This window comes from Talpa occidentalis, unplaced genomic scaffold (assembly GCF_014898055.3).
Source record: "Talpa occidentalis isolate TD23 unplaced genomic scaffold, MPIMG_talOcc4v2.1 talOcc4.8, whole genome shotgun sequence".
NCBI classification, from domain to species: domain Eukaryota; kingdom Metazoa; phylum Chordata; class Mammalia; order Eulipotyphla; family Talpidae; genus Talpa; species Talpa occidentalis.
The window spans coordinates 113,414,179-113,433,849 of record NW_023605194.1 but is presented as its reverse complement, the minus strand read 5'-3'; the positions used below and the strand labels follow the sequence as shown (position 1 = coordinate 113,433,849).

At 45.1% G+C, this 19,671-nt stretch overlaps 1 protein-coding gene and 1 long non-coding RNA gene across 3 annotated transcripts in view; one reads left to right on the top strand and one right to left on the bottom strand.

Moving 5' to 3' along the window:
* Nucleotides 1-50: 50 nt before the first annotated feature.
* Nucleotides 51-5,569, bottom strand: LOC119234509 (uncharacterized). The gene is made up of 4 exons (XR_005122641.2): nucleotides 5,296-5,569; nucleotides 865-931; nucleotides 302-487; nucleotides 51-215 (listed from the first exon to the last, which is right to left on the bottom strand). It is a non-coding gene; the product is annotated as an uncharacterized LOC119234509 (long non-coding RNA).
* The window catches only part of NAA15 (N-alpha-acetyltransferase 15, NatA auxiliary subunit), a 68,200-nt gene continuing 53,019 nt past the window's right edge, over nucleotides 4,491-19,671 (top strand). Inside the window, exon 1 of one of the 2 annotated variants that reach the window (XM_037497490.2) lies at nucleotides 4,491-4,844. In XM_037497490.2, the coding sequence (XP_037353387.1) occupies nucleotides 4,791-4,844 (54 nt within the window). In that variant the 5' untranslated portion in view covers nucleotides 4,491-4,790. Of the gene's footprint in view, nucleotides 4,845-5,535; nucleotides 5,710-19,671 lie in introns of those variants that run through there. The other variant, XM_054689989.1, reaches the window with a different exon arrangement.

The window sequence follows — 19,671 nt, the reverse complement described above, 5'->3', positions numbered from 1 at the left end:
GCGCGGGCGCGCCCACTGCGCAGGCGCGGGCCTGCGGGCGTGCCCTCTGGGCGTCGCAGCTCTGGGCCGCGTGTAGAGAGGTTGGGGAGGAAGCGATTAAAGGTGATACGGGGGAAAATGGTGGTTTTCTACGTCTCTGTTCTCTGAGTGTATTTCAGACCCCTCCGCGGGAATCCTCATCAAGAGGGCTGCGGCAATCTTCCTGAGCCAGAAAACTGAAAATGAAATGTGGTGTTGAATAATAACTATTATTTTGATTGAATTCTGTGTGCCAGGCACTGGGCATGAATGCATCAAATACCTTATAAGCCTGTTTCATTTCATCTTCACAATGACCGCCTGACGTCCCGAGATCACCCGCAAATTATAGATGACGCTCAAAGCGGGCTAGCTGTCATCCCAGGTGACGTTATACCCTCTCTTTGAAAAGACCAGTGACAGGTGTAAAGGCCGGTTGCATGCACTATTGTGGTAAAGTCTCGCAACCCTGCGAGGAAGAGAATTATTCTGGTGGTTTACAAGTGCCCTGACCGACTCAAGATCACACAGCTGGGGGAGGTGGGGTTCAGTCTCAAGTCTCCAGACCCCAGATACAGTGATCCCCCTTAGCTGACCTCTCAGGCTGTGGACAGTCCCCTGAGACCGTGCACTGTAGAGTAGGATTCAAAGTGCCAAGTACAAAACCCCATTGCTACTAGCCACTTTTAACTGTAACATTTTAGGTAAATTACTTAACTTCTCTATTACCCAGTTCAGCTTTACATCTGTGACATACCACCTATCCTATAGATTCGTGGGAAAGCTTAGAAAGTGTATGTTAGTTGTAAATTAACTTGGTTTTGACGATCAAAGACAAGTACTGACCAATAGGTTTGCTCTTTCACAAGTGATCCAGATTTCCGTGCATTCCATTTTCAATACAATCTGTTGCCTGAAGACCATGGAAAAACATGCATAGGTAAAAAAGATAAAACATTTTAATCCTTTAAACCTAGTGCCAGTTAGGCTCATTGTAAAATGCAAATGTATGTTAACAAGTATCTTTTTCCTTCTATATTTACTTTAGCAATATATTAAAATTTTTAAACCAAAAATTACTGACCAAAGTAAAATACTATATTGTGCTTTCTGATTCACTTTTTATCTGCAAACAATAGTTAAATGGATTGCTAAACTGAGTCACTTTATGGCTTGTAACCTAGTTTGATGCTCCTGGGCTTTGCTCAAGGAAGCAAACCACCTAGGTAATGTGCTGAGTCAGTTGTGGCTTCTCAACTTCTTTGTTTCTTGTCCACTCAGCAACCTGTCAGTTGTATATCCTTTCTACACCATCCCTTGTAAACTTGTTCTGACATAGTGTTTGCCAGTATCCAACAAGTTAGAACAGAAGCCACTTAGTCAGAGTATACAGAGCCAGTGACCAAATTACTGACTTCAGTACTGCTGTTGGAAAAGGCTGTTTCATTCTTTGGGTTTCAGTATCCTTTTACTAGTGCATATTTTGGGAAACTGATGAAGTATAAGCACATTTCTCTCAGTATGTTGGAACTGATGGAATCCTATATTTGGAGTAGGCAGTCTTAGGTGAAATACCATCTTGAAAAGAATCCTGATAAAGCAACTCCAGCCAGGAGCTAAGAACTATGATACTTTGGTAAAAGTTGTTATATGACATTCATTTAAATGTCTGCCAGAATTTGAATGCTAAAAGCTTATTTATGACCTAAGCAAAGGGAGGGGGGAATTGAATTAGCAGATAGCAACTGAGTTTTCACCCCAAATTTTCCCACTGGGAAACACCCCTTACTCAACTCATCTCCCAAGGAGTTAAGGAAAAGATGTGAAAACAGCATAAAATGTAAAACACTATGTATGTTTATTGATTCATGATGCATGAGAATATTATGCTATTATCAAACTCAGCATCTGGAGAGGGAAGGGGTTCCTGCTGAATTTGCCAGTTTTTATTAAAAAACAAAACAGAAGCAATCACAAAATATAAATATTTTTCAACTTGGGTGGCAAATATATAGATTTTTTTATGCTGTATTTCTTTAAAATTTAAGTTCTGAATAAGATGTAAAAATTCAATAATCTCATATAAATGAAGATGGAGAATTTTTAAGATTTATTTTTATTTATGCATACAAGAACTGGGGTGTAGGCCAGAGGGGTGTGTGTTGGGGGGAGTGGTGAGAGGATATACCAGAGACAGAATGGGAAGCAAAACAGGGAGATCTGCTGAAATACACTATTGTGGGGAGCAGTAGGCGAGGCAGAGAGTTCTGTTGAGCTGTGTGGGTTGGCTCCCTGGCCTGGGATCAAACTCTTGCTGCAATGGCTGGCTAGCAATAGCTTGACAGCCTTGAGACTTTAACCCCTGTGCCACCAGGGAGGACCGAAGATGGAGATTTTTCACTTTACAAGTCCCTTTTGTAGAATTAAAGTTTGCAAGGTAGTAAGCTGAGCTAACATTATTAATCATCTGGCTAGACAATTTTCTTATCTTTTAATAATAGTGCAGACAGTTGAAAAATTTTTTGGGGGCAGTGAAGCTTGAAGGTTATCACTAAGTAACCAGTATTGTGAATTCTAAGTTTGTTCTTAGTTTTACTTGAAAAAAAAGTTATAATTTGGGCCTCCCTGTTGGCCAAGAGGTTAAGTCTCAGCATTGTGAAGCTATTGGCAGCCACTGCAGCACAAGTTCCATCCCCAGCCAGGGAGCTAACCCACATGGCTACTACACCCCCGCTCTTGTATGCATAAATAAATAATTTTTTTTAAAAAACTTATGGTTAAAAAAACTGGCCATATTCCAAATCTCAAATGTGATGCCCTGTAGATAGTTTCCTTAATAGAATCTTTCGAAGAGAGATTACAGAATTTGAGGAAATTCCAGGATTTGACTGATTAAACCTTATTTATAACCCAGGCTAAAAAGGAGGGTATTTAAGATAGCAGCTAGAAAACTTGTTTTAGTGTCAGATTTTTTTACTGGGAAACACTTTACTCAGCCTAACCCCTCCCAGGTAGGGTTAAAGAACAAGTTGAAAAGGTAAAATATCTGTGTAAATTCAAACAAGCAAAGCCATTACATGTATTTAAGATACAGGATACAAAGAATGCTTGGTGGACTTCAGGGCAGGGAGAGGGATGGTTAAAAATAGGCAAAGGTGGGGCCTCCCTGGTGGCACAAGGGGTTAAGACGCAACCTGTGAAGCAATCTGCAGCCACTGCAGCATGAGTTCTATCCCTGACCAGGGAGGTGACCCACCCGCTGCTCCCCTCAGCACTGTATTTCAGTCAGTCTGCCTGCTCTGTTCCCCACTCTGTCTCTGGTGAATCCTCTCATCACCCCACATCTCTGGCCTGTGCCCCAGCTCTTGTATGAATAAATATTAAAAAAAAATAGGCAAAGGTAAAAATGGCTCGTATGAATTGAAAAATTGTAACTCCTTGGGCCTCCCTGGTGGCGCAAGGGGTTAAGACGCAACCTATGAAGCAGTTTGCAGTCTCTTCTGCATAAGTTGATCCCTGGCCAGGGAGCTACCCACATGGTGCAGCAGACCTCTCCTGACTCACCCCCTGATCCCGTCAGTAGTGTACTTCCGTCAATTTGTCAATTTGCGTATTCTGCTCCCCACTCTGTCTCTGGTGAATCCTCTCACCCCCCACACCCATGGCCTGTGCCCCAGCTCTTGTATGCATAAATAAATAAATCTTTAAAAAAAATAGTAGCTCCTCAATGAAAGGTCACTTTAAAAAACAGTTTTATTGTCGATTGTTTATAAAGCGCCTTGTATTTGTGGAAGTGGCCCTATTTCGTAGCATCCAGTTTGACCTTGCCTGCTGCATCAGTTCTCTCTAGTATCCTTCTGGGCAGCTCCTCTGCAGCTTCTAAGATCTGAAGACGTCTGGCTATGGGGTTCCTTGAGAGTCGAAGTCTGCGGCACCAGCGTGAAGCCAGCTCCGGGGCAGGCAGGTGCCCCGAGCGCTCCCGTCCCAAGGTCACGCAGTCACCACCCTGCACTGTCTGGGCTCCACCGTGAAGGCACAGCGCGCTTTCACCTTCAGCCACAGCTTCGGCAGCGCCACGGCGCCGCGGGCCTCGTTAATAACCCTGCAGGCGCGTCTCCGGCGATGCCGCTGGCCACGCAGGCCCCGCCGGGCCCACTTAGCGGTCAGGCGCTTTCACGCTCTCCGCCTCGGCGAAGCCCGGTTCCCCGCAGATCTGCGCACCGGCCCCGCCGGGGCGCCGCCGTTGCTCTCCCCTCCGCCTCCACCGCAGACGGGGCCCCGCGTTCGCGGGCGGCCCCGGTGCGCCGGCACTGGGCCTCCGGCTGCGACCCCGCCAGCCCCCCGGGGAGCCCCGGGACCCCCGGCCCGGACCCCGGCGCTCGGCGCGGCCGCCCGCCGCCTCCCCACTACCCGGCAGGCGCCTGGGCCGAGGAGGCGGGGCCAGGGGTCACCGCGCCTGCGCGCTGCGCGGCGTGACCCGGGTGGGAAAGCGCTGCGCGGCCGCCATTTTGGCTGCCTCTGTCGGTCTGTTCAGTTACCACGTGAACCGCCGACGGAGACCCGTGGGGGGAGGCGCGGCGGCGAGAAGTGAGAAAGGAAAAAAGACCACGAGGGGCCGGGGGCGTCGGGGCGCGGCGGCGCGGTGACCCCCGAGGCCCGGGGCGGCGGCGGCGCGGGCATCAAGGCTGAGGCGGCCCGGGAGCGGCGGCGGCGGCCGGACACACAGCCTGACCGAGCCGGGCGGCGGCGCGGCCGCGGGAGCAGCCGGAGCGATGCCGGCCGTGAGCCTCCCGCCCAAGGAGAACGCGCTCTTCAAGCGGATCTTGGTGAGTGCGCGGCCGCGGCCGGCGGCGGGCAGGATGGAGCCGGGACCCGGGCCTGTCACCCTGCCCCGGGCCCGCGGGCGCCGCGCCGCCCTCGCCGGACCCCGCCTTCGCCGCCGGGCCGGGCCGCTCTCGCCCGCGGCCCGCTCGGAGCCGGGCGCGCGCCGGGCCGGGCCCGGGTCCCCGCGCCCGAGGCCGCGGCTCCGGACTAGGCCTCGATCGCCGCGCTCGGCCGCCCGGCCGCGGCGGCGGAGGCCCGGCCTCGAGCGGGGGGCGCGCGCCCGGGCGGCGGCGGCGGCGGCGCGGGCGCCCCGCGGGCGGGCCGGGCGGGCCCGGGGAGGAACAGGTGGTGCGGCCGCGGCTCGGCTCATTCATTGCCCCGCGCGGGGGCTCCCTCCCTCTCGCTCTCCTCGGGGAGTCACCTGTCCCCGCCCGGCCGGGGTCACGGACTGACCTGGAGGCGGGCGGGGAGCCTGCGGGGGAGGGGCGCCTCTCCACCCCGGCGCCCCGGAGGTCGTTCCACGCTCGCGCCGGCAGCTCCTCGGCCTTTCCCCCGCCTCGCCGGAGTCGGGAAGAGGCATTTATTTCTTAGTTTCCGAGCGGGAAGCAGCCCCACCCCATCGCCCTCCTCGGAGGTGGGGCCCGTGGCGGGGGGCGGGCCGGGGGGAAGTGAAAAGTTGGGAGCTTTCGGCGGAGACGCGCCGGTCGCGAAGGTTCTCGTGGACTGAAGTGTGTGAACACCGAGACCCGCGTCAGCAGCAGAGAAATAGAAGAAAGAACTTTTGCGATGCATCCTTTTTGACGCAGGCCCAGGCTCCCCCGATGCCTGCGTGTCTAACGCGTGCGCTCCGCAGTCGTCTTTAACATGGCAAGGGCAGGGGTGTTGGGGGACCGTGAACGTCGTAGAATGTGTCTTGTGGCCTTGGCGCTGTCAGGCACACCGTGCGGCGCCGTTTTGGTTTGGCATTTGGTGTGGGGTCTGTGCCTTCCATGCAGACATTTCTTTGTGAGAGGATCCACTGTATTTACCAAATTTGAGACTTTAGACGTTTGTGGTGTCTGCAGTGCCAGCTTTTGCTTTTCCAATTTTAATTTATTTTACCCATTTGAAAGTAGAACCGCGCTGGAGACCCAGGATTACTAGACATAAGGAAAATTCGTGTTCCGCTAACTTCGATTTTTACAAAACTGTCCGTTAGCCCCACAGATTTAGTGAACTTAAGTTGAAGAACATATCAAAGTCACAGCCAATGTCATGTAACTCTTAGTTACCTTGAAATCTTTTAATAGCAATTTTTGTTTTGTTTTAAGACTCATTGGAGTGCAGGTGGGACTAGGGTGTAGTTTCAGGATAGCAACTTTTCCTTAATCTCCCCCACTCTATATTTTGAAGAAATTTAAAGCTGAAAAATTGAGAGGTGTACAAGAGGCACTCCCCTTCACCTAGATTTAATATTCAAAATTTTGCCAAATTTACTTTGCCTGTCTCTCCCCATACATGTATAAAGGAGTTTTAAAAAGTAAGTTGCAGACAGAGCTTGCAGAAGGACACTGTCCCGTATCACCACTGTCCCGTTGACAATCACTCCCCAGTATTCTCTCCTGGCCGGGTCATATTAAAATTCCCCTATTTCCTAGGGGAATGCTTCTTAAATCAGACTGCGAATTTTGAGATAAATGTGGATTCACATGTAGCTTTAGCAAAAAATAGATCCTGTGTACCCTTTACTCAGTTTCTCAAATGCTTAATAGTGCCTTCAAAACTTCAGTATCCTGACATTGGTACTTAAGCTCTACCAATATTAAGTATAGAAATGTCCCTTTTACTTGTACTAATGTGTTTCTGTAGCTCAGTGCAGTGTTACCTCCTCACGAGTGTGGCCCAGGTAGCCACCTCTACAGTCGGTGTACTGTGCCCAGTGTACTGTACCCAGGCTCAAGGGCCCTCAGTTGCCCTTCTATAGCCGACCCCCTCACCCCCATACCCTCTCCCATCAGCATTACTGGCCTGTTCTCTTTCTTCGGGAATGTTTACTGGAAAGAGTCACACAGTATTTAATTTTCTTAGGATTGTCCTTTTGTAATCAACACAGTTGCCTTGACATTCACCCAAGTTTTGGAGGTGTATCAGTAGTTTCTCTTTGTACTGAGTAGAATTCTCTGATATGGATATACCACAGTTTGTTTAATGGTTGATAGAATGGCAATTTTTGATTAAATATTGTAAACAATTATTTTGGTGGCCCTAGTGGGGCTAAAATCAAAGTGCTAAACTATTGCGATAAAGGTGTGTGCCAAAGAAATGTGAAAATGACTAAAATGAAGAAAAAGATACTACTTACCAAAAGTATATTTAATATTTAGTTCTTTAACATTGCTTCTCCATTGTAATAGCAAGTTTGCAAGTTTGCTCTTTTGATTTTTTTTTTTTTAAATTGTGTTCTTTTTTTTTTTTTTTTTAAAGATTTATTTATTTATTTATTTATACAAGCACTGGGTACAATCAGAAGCGCGGGAGGGTGAGAGAACTCACCAGAGCCAGAGCGGGGAGCAGAGCAGGCAGAAGGACCGAAGTACACTGCTGAGGGGAGCAGCGGGCGGCAGGAGAGGTCTGCGCGCCATGTGGGACCCTCGCCCGGCGGCCAGGGATCGAACCGGCGCTGCAGAGGCTTCAGGCAGCTGCTCAACCTCTGCGCCACCGGGGAGGCCCTTTTGATTTTTTTTTAAGAGATTTTTTTCATTCATGCATACAAGAACCGGGTTCAGGCCAGATGTGGGGGAGGGGGAGGGGATTCAGCAGAGACATATTGGGGAGCAGAACAGGCATATTGATGGAAATACATTGCTGAGGGGAGCAGCCAGCGAGACAGGAGAGGTCTGCCGCCCCATGCAGGTATCTCCCCCGCCTGCCTGGGATTGAAGCGGTGCTGCAGAGGCTGCGGACAGCTTCACAGCCCAGCTTCACAGCCCATCGCTCAACTGCCTGCACCACCAGGGGAGGCCCTGCTCTTTGATTTTTATGCTCTCCCCCCCACCCCCCTTCAGTAAAGAAAGGAACTGGACATACCCAAGAGACTTCTAGTGAATGTTGGGGGTGCAAACTGTTAGTTCATTTCAGATACATTCAGTTTTTGAGCTGATACTTTGTTACTTGTACCATGAAGTTAGTTTGTATTTAAAAAAAAAAAATAAGAGGCCTTAAGTTTTCAAGTGAAGCCTAGTTTACATGTTTGTTGGCAAGAAAATTGAGATTTTCTGCAGTGGAATTTCTTGACTTCTAGTCTCCTTGCTATCTGAGATTAAATTTTGTTGGATATTTAGCCCATCTTTTCCATATTATTGTATCTTTTGACTAAATTTGGTCCAAGGACTACAAAATGTGTCTATAATTGTCTAGAGAAAGGGTGGGGGATGAATTTAATGTGATACTAGGTAGTTTAGTTTGAGGAATTTGTGTTTGCCAGAAGCCATCTTTCATAATTTTTTGTTGTTGCAGTTAACCTCTATTGTAACAGTTTTGGACACTAAGTCCCTTGCCTGGTGGTGGGAGTCTGGTGGTGGCTGCAGCTGAGGGGGATTCCTGTATCATCAAAGTGCTGTCAAGGGTGTAGAACAGTGGTACTTCAGTAACAATAAAGACATTTGATAATGAAAAAGAAATGTTAGGCTTATCGTTTAAAAATGTCCAAAAAAGGGAAAATTGTGGCACTAGTTTGTGGGACATTGCCAGATCTTCATACCTCTTTGTTTTTTAAGATTTATTTATTTATGCATACATACAGGAGCTGGGGTGTAGGCCAGAGATGGGGGAAGGTGATGGTGAGAGGATTCACCAGACAGAGTGGGGAGCAGAACAGGAGGATTGACTGAAATACACTGCTGAGGGGAGCAGCCGGCGAGGTAGGAGAGGTCTGCTGTGCCATGTGGGTAGCTCCCTGGCTGGGGATCAAACTCATGACACTGTGGCTGGCTATAGCTTTATAGTGCTGAGACTTAACCCCTTGCGCCATTAGGGAAGTTCCCTACCTCTTTCTTAGAACCTAGGGTGAAGGTAGGGAAAATGAAGCTGCCAGGGTAGAGAGAAACCCATGCTTTTTCAGATTTAGCCCACTTTTGGAAAAGTTGGACATACACCGATGCCTTGTGGTGAAGTGTTGTTAGGTTGGTGACTGTTGGTGCTTTGCTTTCTTCAGACGTGAATGTGAGCTATGAGGAAAACGTTTAAGTTGGGAGTACTTAAAATAATGTACATTAATCTATTTTTGGATTTTTGCCAGAATGATTGAAGTTAGTTAAAAGTCTAAAGGACAGGTTTTTCCTTTTTTAGAAAAGGCATAAATGAAGTTGGCATACTATGGTAACAATATTTGTGATTTAGTGAAAATGCAACCATTTTTACTGCACAGTAGAACTTTTAGTAATGATGGAAAAAAGTTTTATAACAGCTTTCTCTAATGCAGTGTTGCCATTAGCTATGGGCAGTTATTATACATTTGAAATATGGATAGCGATTGAGGAGCAAAATTTTAAACTTAAGTTTGTTTATTTATTTAAAGATTTATTTATTTATGCATGCAAGAACTGGGGTACAGGCCAGAGGTGTGGGGGGGTAGGATTATTCGCCAGAGACAGAACGGGGAACAGAGCAGGCAGATTGACTGAAATACACTGCTGAGGGGAGCAGCAGGCGAGGCAGGAGAGGTCTGCTGCACCATGTGGGTTGCTCCCTGGCTGGGGCTTGAACTCCTGCTGCAGAGGCTGCAGATAGCTTCATAGGTTGCGCCTTAACCCCTTGGGCCACCAGGGAGGCCCTAAACTTCAGTTTAGATTCAAATAGCCATGTGTGAATGGTTAACATTTTGGATAGTAGACTTTTAGAAATTTTTATTCTCAAAAATGTGTTAAGGCACAGACAATTTTATTAGGGTAACAGACTGATATTTAGTGGTTTTGTTTTTGTTTACTCCCAGGCCACTTACACCACACTTGCTAGTGTTTTATCTGTTTTAGGGAGAGGCAGTTCTTTGTAAGTAAAAGAGTTGTAATAATTGTTAGGTGGCTAACCATTGGAGATACCAACATCTATTGTAGGTCAATTATTTCACAAGACTTAATGCTTTCTACAGAAAAAGTGCTGTTTTTACAGTTAAAAGATGCTTAGGTTGGGATTAGTTGCAGGTGAAATTAAGATTAGGAATTGTTAAGTAGACTTCCATATGTACATGGAAAATCATCTGACTTAGTAACAATTGTAGTTTTGTAACTGGGTATGGGCGGTAACCTTGAAATGGCTCTAATATATTTTGCTTGTTAGAAAATGTTAGAATATAACAAAAAAAAAAATGGAAACAAAGTTTTAGCTGTTGTGAGGTCCCATTCTGTATAGAGTAGCTAATTAAATGTTTAAACTAGAACAAGTTTCTGCTTTAAAGTATGATAGAAAATGGGGCCTCCCCGGTGGCACAGCAGGTTGAGCGCCTGCTAGGAAGCAGTCCGCAGCCTCCGCAGCCCGGGCTTGGTTCCCGCGGGCCAGGGAGCTACCCACATGGCGCGGCAGACCTCTCCTGACTCGCCCGCTGCTCCCCTCAGCAGTGTCTTTGGTCTCTCTGCCTGTTCTTCTCCCCTCTCTGTCTCTGGTGAATTCTCTCACCCTCCCATGCCTCTGGCCTGTACCCCAGTTCTTGTATAAATAAATAAATCTTTAAAAAAAAAAAACTTCAAAAAAAATAAAGTATGCTAGAAAATGAAATGCAGTTTTGCTATAACATACATATTGCACATTCTTATGAAACTTACAAAGTATATATGTCAAAAATTTGATGTGAAGAAAACTTCATAAAATGGGGGGGGAAAAAGGGCCTCCCCGGTGGCGCAGCGGCTGAGCGCTGGGTTGCAAAGCTGCCTGCAGCCTCTGCGGCGCTGGTTCAATCCCCGGCTGCTCCCCGGCCACCAGAGGAGTGTCCCACATGGCGCGCAGACCTCTCCTGCCGCCCGCTGCTCCCCTCAGCAGTGTACTTCGGTCCTTCTGCCTGCTCTGCTCCCCGCTCTGGCTCTGGTGAATTCTCTCACCCTCCCGCGCTTCTGACTGTACCCAGTGCATGTATAAATAAATTAAAGAAAGAAAGATAAATCTTTTTAAAAAAATGGGGAGAAAAAAACTGATAATGTAGCAAGTTTATTATTTTGTTTTTCTTTTAAATTTCTGCCCTATATTCTTTTTTAAAAATTTTCTTTTTTTTCCTGCCCTAAATTCTTTTTGGAATGAAGTTTAATATGGACAAATATATATGTATGTATAGATATCTATGTATAATGTTTTTATTTAAATTGACAAAGCATGTATTTTTTTCCCCCCATGACTTATTGTGTTAGAAACCCGCAATGTTTCAAAAGTGATTCTTTGGATTAAGAGAGTCAGTTAAAATACTTGTTTGTGGATTATTTGGAGACTATACAGTACTCTGGTTTAAAAAAAAAAAAAGAATGACCACAGCTTAATTTTTAATAGAGTAGACAACACTATTTTCAGAAAAGCAGACAAAAGCTTAATCAAGGAACTGAGTTTAATAGTCACTTCTGTGGGCAGTTCAAAGTCTTACAGGCGTGGGTGGTTATTGGGGATTACCCAGACTGCAGTATTTGATGGTAACGGAGCTGCCGTTCCAACTATCGTTTTGCAGGGTGGGTTGAGAGACAGCTTCCACAGAGAGGGTCATAGTGCCCTGTGTGATTGGGGCATCTCATAGCTTAGGGTGCGGCTCCTTTAGTATTCCTGCTTTGGACAGTGCCGTTCTCACAGAGCGTTGATTCACACGTCTCTTCTTCGTTCATGAAAGTGTTTTTGAATATAAAAAGCTAGGTCATGTAAGTGATCATGTGCACAGGACTGTTGAGAATTTTCTTTTTCTAAAGATTTATTTTATTGGCTTATGCATACAAGTGCTGGGGTGTAGGCCAGAGGTTTGGGGGGGGGGTGACAGGATTCACCAGAGACAGAGTGTGGAGCAGAACAGGCGGATCTACTGAAATACACTGCTGAGGGGAGCAGCGGACCAGAACGGAGAGGTCTGCTGCGCTCTGTGGGGCAGCTCCTGGCCGGGCTGCAAATAGCTTGATAGTGCTGAGACTTAACCCCTTGCGCCAACAGGGAGGCCCCTCAGTTTTTTTATTTTCTTCTTTAATTTCTTTCCCTATGTGTGTGTATGTAATTTTTCCTACCTTCCACAATTGAAATGTAGTTTTATGAGTATAGAAACTTACTCTGTTAGTTGCTGTATCTCCGTTGGTTATAGTAATGCACTATAGTCACTATTTAATTTAATATTTTAATATGAAGTGAGCTTCATAACAGTGAATATAGGGCAACAGATCATGTTCGGATTGTGTGCTTGTGTAAAAATTTTTGGAGAAGAGAGTTAAGCTGGGCCTTGGCATGGTAGAGTACATTATTATATGAGGTAATTGTGGGATGGCAGGCAGAACCTGTATTCCTCAGTAAGACCTTGAAGTTTCATTTCTGAATGAATCATAGTATTGGTTTGTTTACCGTGGCCTTTCTGCCATTGCAGAAACATAAGAAGAGGAAAACTTCATTGTTTCTTTTTTGGTGGTTTTAGCATTGGAGGAAAAATGGCATCTGGATTAAATGAGAATGTCGTGAGGAGGCTGCTGAATCAGATAGTAGCATAGCACTCAGTCATCTGTGGTTTCATAAAGCTCTGCAACTGATTCTGATTCAAAGTCGGGGTGAGGACCATGTATATGATATTATCAAACCGGAAAACAAACTAGAAGGGACCCTTTTTGTAGTTTAGAGTTGCTTTGTGATTTTGAGAAAATGTTAAAATCTATTTGAATTCTTTTTTTTTTTTTAAGATTTATTTATTTATGCATACAAGAACTGGGGTACAGGCCAGAGGTGTGGGGGCGTGAGAAGATTCACGAGAGACAGAGCTGGGAGCAGAACAGGCAGACTGACCGAAATACACTGCTGAGAGGAGCAGTGGGCTAGTCAGGAGAGGTCTGCTGCGCCGTGGGGATGGAAGTCGTGCTGCAGAGGCTGCGGATAGCTTCATAGATTGCGTCTTAACCCCTTGCGCCACCAGGGAGGCCCTAATTGAAGTCTTAAAATTTGGAAAGGCAAAACTGGTGTGGCAGAGTAAGTCACTCAGACTAATAAGTGAGTCTTGCCAAAAATCAGCATTCACATCTAAGCACAACTTTGCTCTCTATTTATAGACAGTAATCCTGTTGAAGAGAGAAAAAACAAAATTCTTTTTAAAAAATGTTATTTATTTTTGCACAGAAGAACTGGGGTGTATGCCAGAGGGGGTGTGGGGGTGTGTGAGTGTGAGTATCCACCAGAGACAGTGGGGAGCAGTACAGGCGGATCTACTGGAATACGCTGCTGAAGGGAGCAGCAGGCGAGACGGGAGAAGTCTGCTGCGCCATGTGGGTCACCTCCCTGGCTGGGGATTGAACTTGCGCCACATTGGCTGGCAATAGCTTCATTGTGCTGAGCCTTAACCCCTTGTGCCACCAGGGAGGGCCTCCAGTGATATTTTTGATCTTGATGGCTTCATTTGATTTTATTATAGAGGAGAACATTTAAACATTTTTGTATGGCATCTGTAAGAGTTTTAATGATTGTATATTTAAAAAGAAATGAAAGTTTACTTTTAAAAAGAGGCCTGGGCAAAAGAAAACCCTTACGGTTGACTCTCTAGTTCCACAAATGATTGTTCCGGTTAATTATTTTTTCCCTCTCATGATAATGGTTTATACTTAATATGGTACTCTTTATTTTTCAGAGAGGTCTCATTGGAGATTGCACGATCGCCTTTGATACCAGTGCATGAAAATTGAGTCAGAATCTCTAGATTTGGAAATGAAGTAAACTAGCTGTGATGAAGCTTTTATTTTGAGTCAGATTTTGTTAGTTTTTTTTTTTTTTAATACATTGGTGGATATAAACCTTGCATCATTTCTCTGAGGAAATTATAAGTATAGCCAATATTTTTTATTACTTTGTTAAAGCGTGTGTATAATTGTTTTACATGCTGTCAGTGGTGCTGCATCAGACATGGATCCTCAAAGTCACTACACTGTGCAACAGCATGCAGTAAAAGCCACAGGACTTGTGGGAAAAGTGTAGTTGGGCATTCCGATTTCATTAGTGAAAGATAAAAGGCAAAGATAAGAAGCTACTAAACATGATAGCACATTTTTACTTAAGTTAAATGGATAGCAAATACATACTACAGTGTAGAAACTGCACTTTATCTCCGACAAGACCTGGAATTTGTGGAGTGATGGAAGGAAGCTTTTCTGAACTCTGAGGGAAAGTTGTACATCAGATAGGATGGGTGTGACTCATGAACCAAAGTAACTGGTAGATGTTGGGGGCCAGTGTTTGTGCTGTGCCTATCTGTGTAGCTTGTTTTAGTTGGGTGCGGTTTTTATGTGTTTACCCTAGTATTTTTGGTTGACAAAATCCCTTAGAAGCAAATGTGAAATGTGACATTTATTTTTTTAAAAGATTTATTTATTTATGCATACAAGAGCTGGGGTACAGGCTAGAGGTGTTGGGAGTGAGAGGACTCACCAGAGACAGTGGGGAGCAGAACAGGTGGATTGATTGAAATACACTGCTGAGGGGAGCAGCGGGTGAGTCAGGAGAGGTCTGCTGCACCATGTGGGTAGCTCCCTGGCCAGGGTTCGAACTCATACTGCAGAGGCTGCGAATAGCTTCATAGGTTGTGTCTTAACCCCTTGCGCCACCAAGGAGGCCGAAATTAATATTTAAAAAAAAACATTTCAAACATTAATGTGTTACTTAAACAAGGAAATAAAATGTTACTTTATTATGTGTTTTCAAGCAATTTTAGTGCTAAATATAGGGGAGTTCTTAGTGGAAATAACAACAGAAGAGTTCTGGGTTCTAATCCTGACTCTTTCACTTTATCCATTATTTTTAATCAATTATTTTAAAGACTCAGTTTGTAAATCTGAGAGAAAGAGAAAAACATAGCTTTTCTAATCAGTCTCACTGGTCAGGTAGTGAGATGTGTCTGAAAGTACCTGGCAAGTGGTAAAGCAATGTGTTTTAGTATTTATAGTTTGTTGTGTCGTGTACAGTTTATTAAGAACTTTAGCTTTTTCATTGACTTGACTTCATTGTCATTTTATATTATCCTTTCCCAGTGTCTGTTACTCAGTTTGATATTTTATTCATTTATTTTAAAAGATTTATTCTGTCTATCCATGCATATAAGAGCTGGGGTGTAGGCCAGAGCTGCAGGGGAGGTGGGGTGTGAGGGATGAGAGGATTCATCAGAGACAGAGTGGGGAACAGAACAGGCAGAGTAACTGAAATACACTGCTGAGGGAATACCTGGCAAGTCAGGAGAGGTCTGCTGTGCCATGTGGTTAGCTCCCTGGCTGGCCAGCGATCGAACTCATGCTGCAGAGGCTGTGGATAGCTTCATAGTGCTGTGCTTAACCCGTTGCGTCACCAGAGAAGCCCATCTCAAGTTCTTACATGTAAAAATTGTTTTTCTGGTTTTGATATTTGAGAGACGGTTTGCCTGGATATAAAATTCTTGACTGGCATCTTATGAAGTTTCTTGAAAATACTGCCCTGCAGTTGCAGTTGTCCTGCTTGCATATTGCTGATGCCAACCTGATTTTTTTTTCCCCTTGTAGATGAATTGGTCTTTCTTTTGGGGGGGCTTTTCTTTTTTTCTGATATTGAATTGGTTTACCAGGACATGTTTCCATGTCAACTCTTCTGGATAAAATTTCCCTAGTGTGTAGTTTATTTATTTTTTTAAGAGTTATTTATGCATACAAGAGCTGTGGTACAGGCCAGAGTGCGGGAGGGGGTGGTGAGAGGATTTACCAGAGGTGGGGTGGGGAACAGAACATGCAGACTGACCTTTGAGGGGAGCAGTGTGCGAGGCAGGAGAGCTCTGCTGAGCATGTGGGTAGCTCCCTGGCCTGCAGGGGATAGAACTTGTGCTGCAGAGGCTTTGGATAGCTTCAGTGCTGTGCTTAACCCCTTGCACCACCGGGAGGCCCCTGTGTAGTTTCTGTATGTAAGTATTATTATTATTATTATTTTTTTAATTTGAGACTTACTGTTCTAAATACTCTAACTTTGTTTTCATTGTTAGTGATCTTTGCTTGTTGGATATTCTTTTATATCTACAATTTTTCTTTCCATTCTTTTCACCTCTGTTTTTTTCATTTACTTGAGAAGCATTCCTGTCTCTCTAAGTCATATAGCTTCTAATTTAGTCTTCATTTCTGAGATTATTTTTCTTTGTTAAAATCAGTTCCTGTTTTACATCTTTCTGTTTTTTTGTCCACTGTTTTAAATTTTGATTATCTGGTATGAGGTGTTCTTTTATGTCTGCATCTGTTATTTTTATTTTGGGATGAAGTGTTGTGTGATATCCTTCCTCTCTTGCTAGGGTTTTTGGTGTGTTTTCATCTGCCAATTTTTATTTTATTCTATAAGTAACTTGCTATGGATGGTGGGTTCTTTCTTCAGTTCAAGTTTTGTGTTTTTTTTTTTAAGATTTATTTATTTATGCATACAAGAGCTGGGGTACAGGCCAGAGGTGTGTGGGGAGGTGGAGGATTCACCAGAGACAGAGTGGGGAACAGAACAGGCAGATTGACCAAAGTACACTGCTGAGGGGAGCAGCGGGGTAAGTCAGGAGAGGTCTCCTGCACCATGTGGGCTGCTCCCTGGCCGGCTGGGAATCGATCTTGTGCTGCAGTGGCTATGGATTGCTTCATAGGTTGCGTCTTAACCTTTGTGCCTCCAGGGAGGCCCTCAAATTACTTGTGATGTATTTTACTGGATCATCAGTGGAGGCAGTTTTATTTTTGGAATGAGGTTTGGGTAACTTCCTTAGACTATCAGTCCTTGTTTTTTGCTACAGTGAAATGCACTATATTAAATAGACCTTCCTCTTACCTTCTAGTCCTGTCTTGTTTTTGTGGGGCCTTTATCTTCATGGCTTCCTTCTCTCCATCAGACCTCCCTGGGACACTTCCTCCTTCTTAGTTGCTTCCAGAACTGTGCTGAAATTGCCTTCTTTGGTCTCGAGACTTTATTAAGCCTTTTCTTTTTGACTCTCTGATGGTTGTTGCTTTTATCCATCATGTCTCAGTACATCGTCTTGGTGGGACCCTCTCCCGAGCGTGAATCCCACCCAGTTAACACTGCATGTGTTCAGTTCTACTGGAGCCCTGTGTAATTGCTCTTTTGGATAGTCCTCATTGAAACTCGTTGGGTATTTGTTTTTTGTTTTTTTGTTTTTAAAGATTTATTTATGCATGCAAGAGCTGGGTACAGGCCAGAGATGCCAGGGGTCGCCGGGTGAGAGGATTCATCAGAGTCAGTGGGGAACAGAACAGGCAGAAGCACTGAAATACACTGCTGAGGGGAGCAGCAAGGCAGGAGAGGTCTGCTGCGCCATGTGGGAATCTCCCTGGCCGGCCGGGAATCGAGCCCACACTGCAGAGGCTGCAGACAGCCTCACAGCTCTGTGCTCAACCCGCTGTGCCACCGGGGAGGCCCTCATTGGATATTTGTGTTCTTGCATGTGAAAGGGAGTTTTTAGTTGTCTCCCCTTATAATGCTGACTACGGGTGATGTCATTTACCCTCTTTGGTGGTCTGTGTGGTTCCTATGAGGATTTGTGAAGTGTTCAGAAAGAGGCAGCCATTGTCTTACAGAGTTCATCTTTATTTTTATGTGGTATACTTGAAATAATAGTTCTTTCTTTAAAATAACTTGCAACTAAAATTTTATGTAATTGATTAAGTTGGCTGTATGTCTGGTCCTGCATCCTCAGGGCCATTCCCTGGCTCTGTTCACACTCTTCTAGAAGTGCTTATCCTTAATATAATTATAAGGTTCTGTTATAGAGCTGCCACGCCATCATAGATACACACTTTGGTTTTATTGAATTTTGTCTTATCCCTAGCAGCAGAGTTCATAGCTCCTAACATTCCTTTAATAGAATGATTATGTTAAGTGTGAATCTTTTTTTTCTTTTTTCTTTTTTTAAAGATTTATTTATTTAAGCACTGGGTACAGTCAGAAGCGCGGGAGGATGAGAGAATTCACCAGAGCCAGAGCGGGGAGCAGAACAGGCAGAAGGACCAAAGTACACTGCTGAGGGGAGCAGCCGGGCGGCAGGAGAAGTCTGCGCGCCATGTAGGACCCTCTCCCGGCGGCCGGGGATCGAACCAGCGCTGCAGAGGCTGCGGGGCAGCTTTGCCGCCCAGCGCTCAACCACTGTTGCCACCAGGGGAGGGCCTTAAGCGTGAATCTTAAATCCTCCTTCAGCCTTTTTTTCTTCCCCTCAAGTAATACAATTCAGTGCTGGGGGGTGGGGGTGGAGGGCGGGTGTAGGTAAGATTGAAATCTGTCACAGTTTACAGTGTACTAGCAGGTTATAGGATCAAGAATGCCAATGGTGATTGTCACATATGTCACAGTCTATGCCTGTAATCTTAACTTCTGGGTCCAAAACTTCTCCAGATATGGACCATTGTTTCCCTAGTGCTGATAATACCCCGAAAGTACTGGTGTAAAATTCTCGTGTTTTTTTATTTTTAGACTGTATACTTGATACTATTGAAATATTGAAATGCCTTGTGTGAATTGTGATAGAAGTATTAAAAATTTAAAAAAAATTAGAAACCTTGTTTAAAGTATCCAGTTTATTGTTTGAAATTCGACTAGTGGGCCTCCCCCGGTGGTATAGCGGTTGAGCACTGGGCGGCAAAACGGCCCCGCAGTCTCTGCAATGCCGGTTCGATCCCCTGCCGCCGGGCAAGGGTCCCACATGGCGCTCAGACCTCTCCTACTGCGCCCGCTGCTCCTCTCAGCAGTGTATTTCGTCAGTCTGCCTGTTCTGCTCTCCGCTCTGGCTCTGGTGAATTCTCTCACCCTCCTGTGATTCTGACTGTACCCAGTGCTTGTATAAATCAATAAATCAATAAATCAATAAATCAATCTTTAAAAAAAAAGAAAAAGAAATTCGACTAGTTCTAAAAAATATAAAAATATGGGAACAATATTGCACCAATCTCAAGAGGAACACCCAGAGTGTCTAAGGATTTAAAACTTCTTAGAAGGAGCAGCTAAAAGAATAAATGCATTTAACCTGATTGATAGAAAATGAAACTCTTACTCGAAACAGTAAAGAAGTTATCAGGACATTGTGTGACTCAGTATGTCTAAAAGTGTTTTAGTTAAGAATGAACTTGCCCCGGATATGTACTGTTTGACCACTCACAACAGATGATGCTTAAATTTTCTTCTAAGAGATCCAATAAAATAGCCTGATTAATCCCAGTGGGTCTTATTTTGTCTTTCTGTTATAGCAGTGAGACAAACTTATATTTTAAAATTCTGGAAGAAGGGCCTTCCTGGTGGCACAGCACCATGAGGCAATCCGTAGCCTCTGCAGCACGAGTTTGATCCCTGGCCGGCCAGGGAGCTACTCACATGGCGCAGCAGACCTCTCCTGTCTCGCCTGCTGCTCCCCTCAGCAGTGTACTTCGGTCAATCTGCCTGTTCTGTTCCCCACTCTGTCTCTCGTGAATCCTCCTCCCCCCCACCCCCCCCGCATCTCTGGCCTATACTCCAGCTCTTGTATGCATAAATAAATAAATTTTAAAAAATCTAGGAGGAGTGAAAGTATTGTTAGCATTGTTTTCATAGTAGTTTACCAGAAATTTCATGATTATGAAAATGATAACCTAATTGTGTGCAAACAGAACCAACTAAAATAGTTTTAGGAAA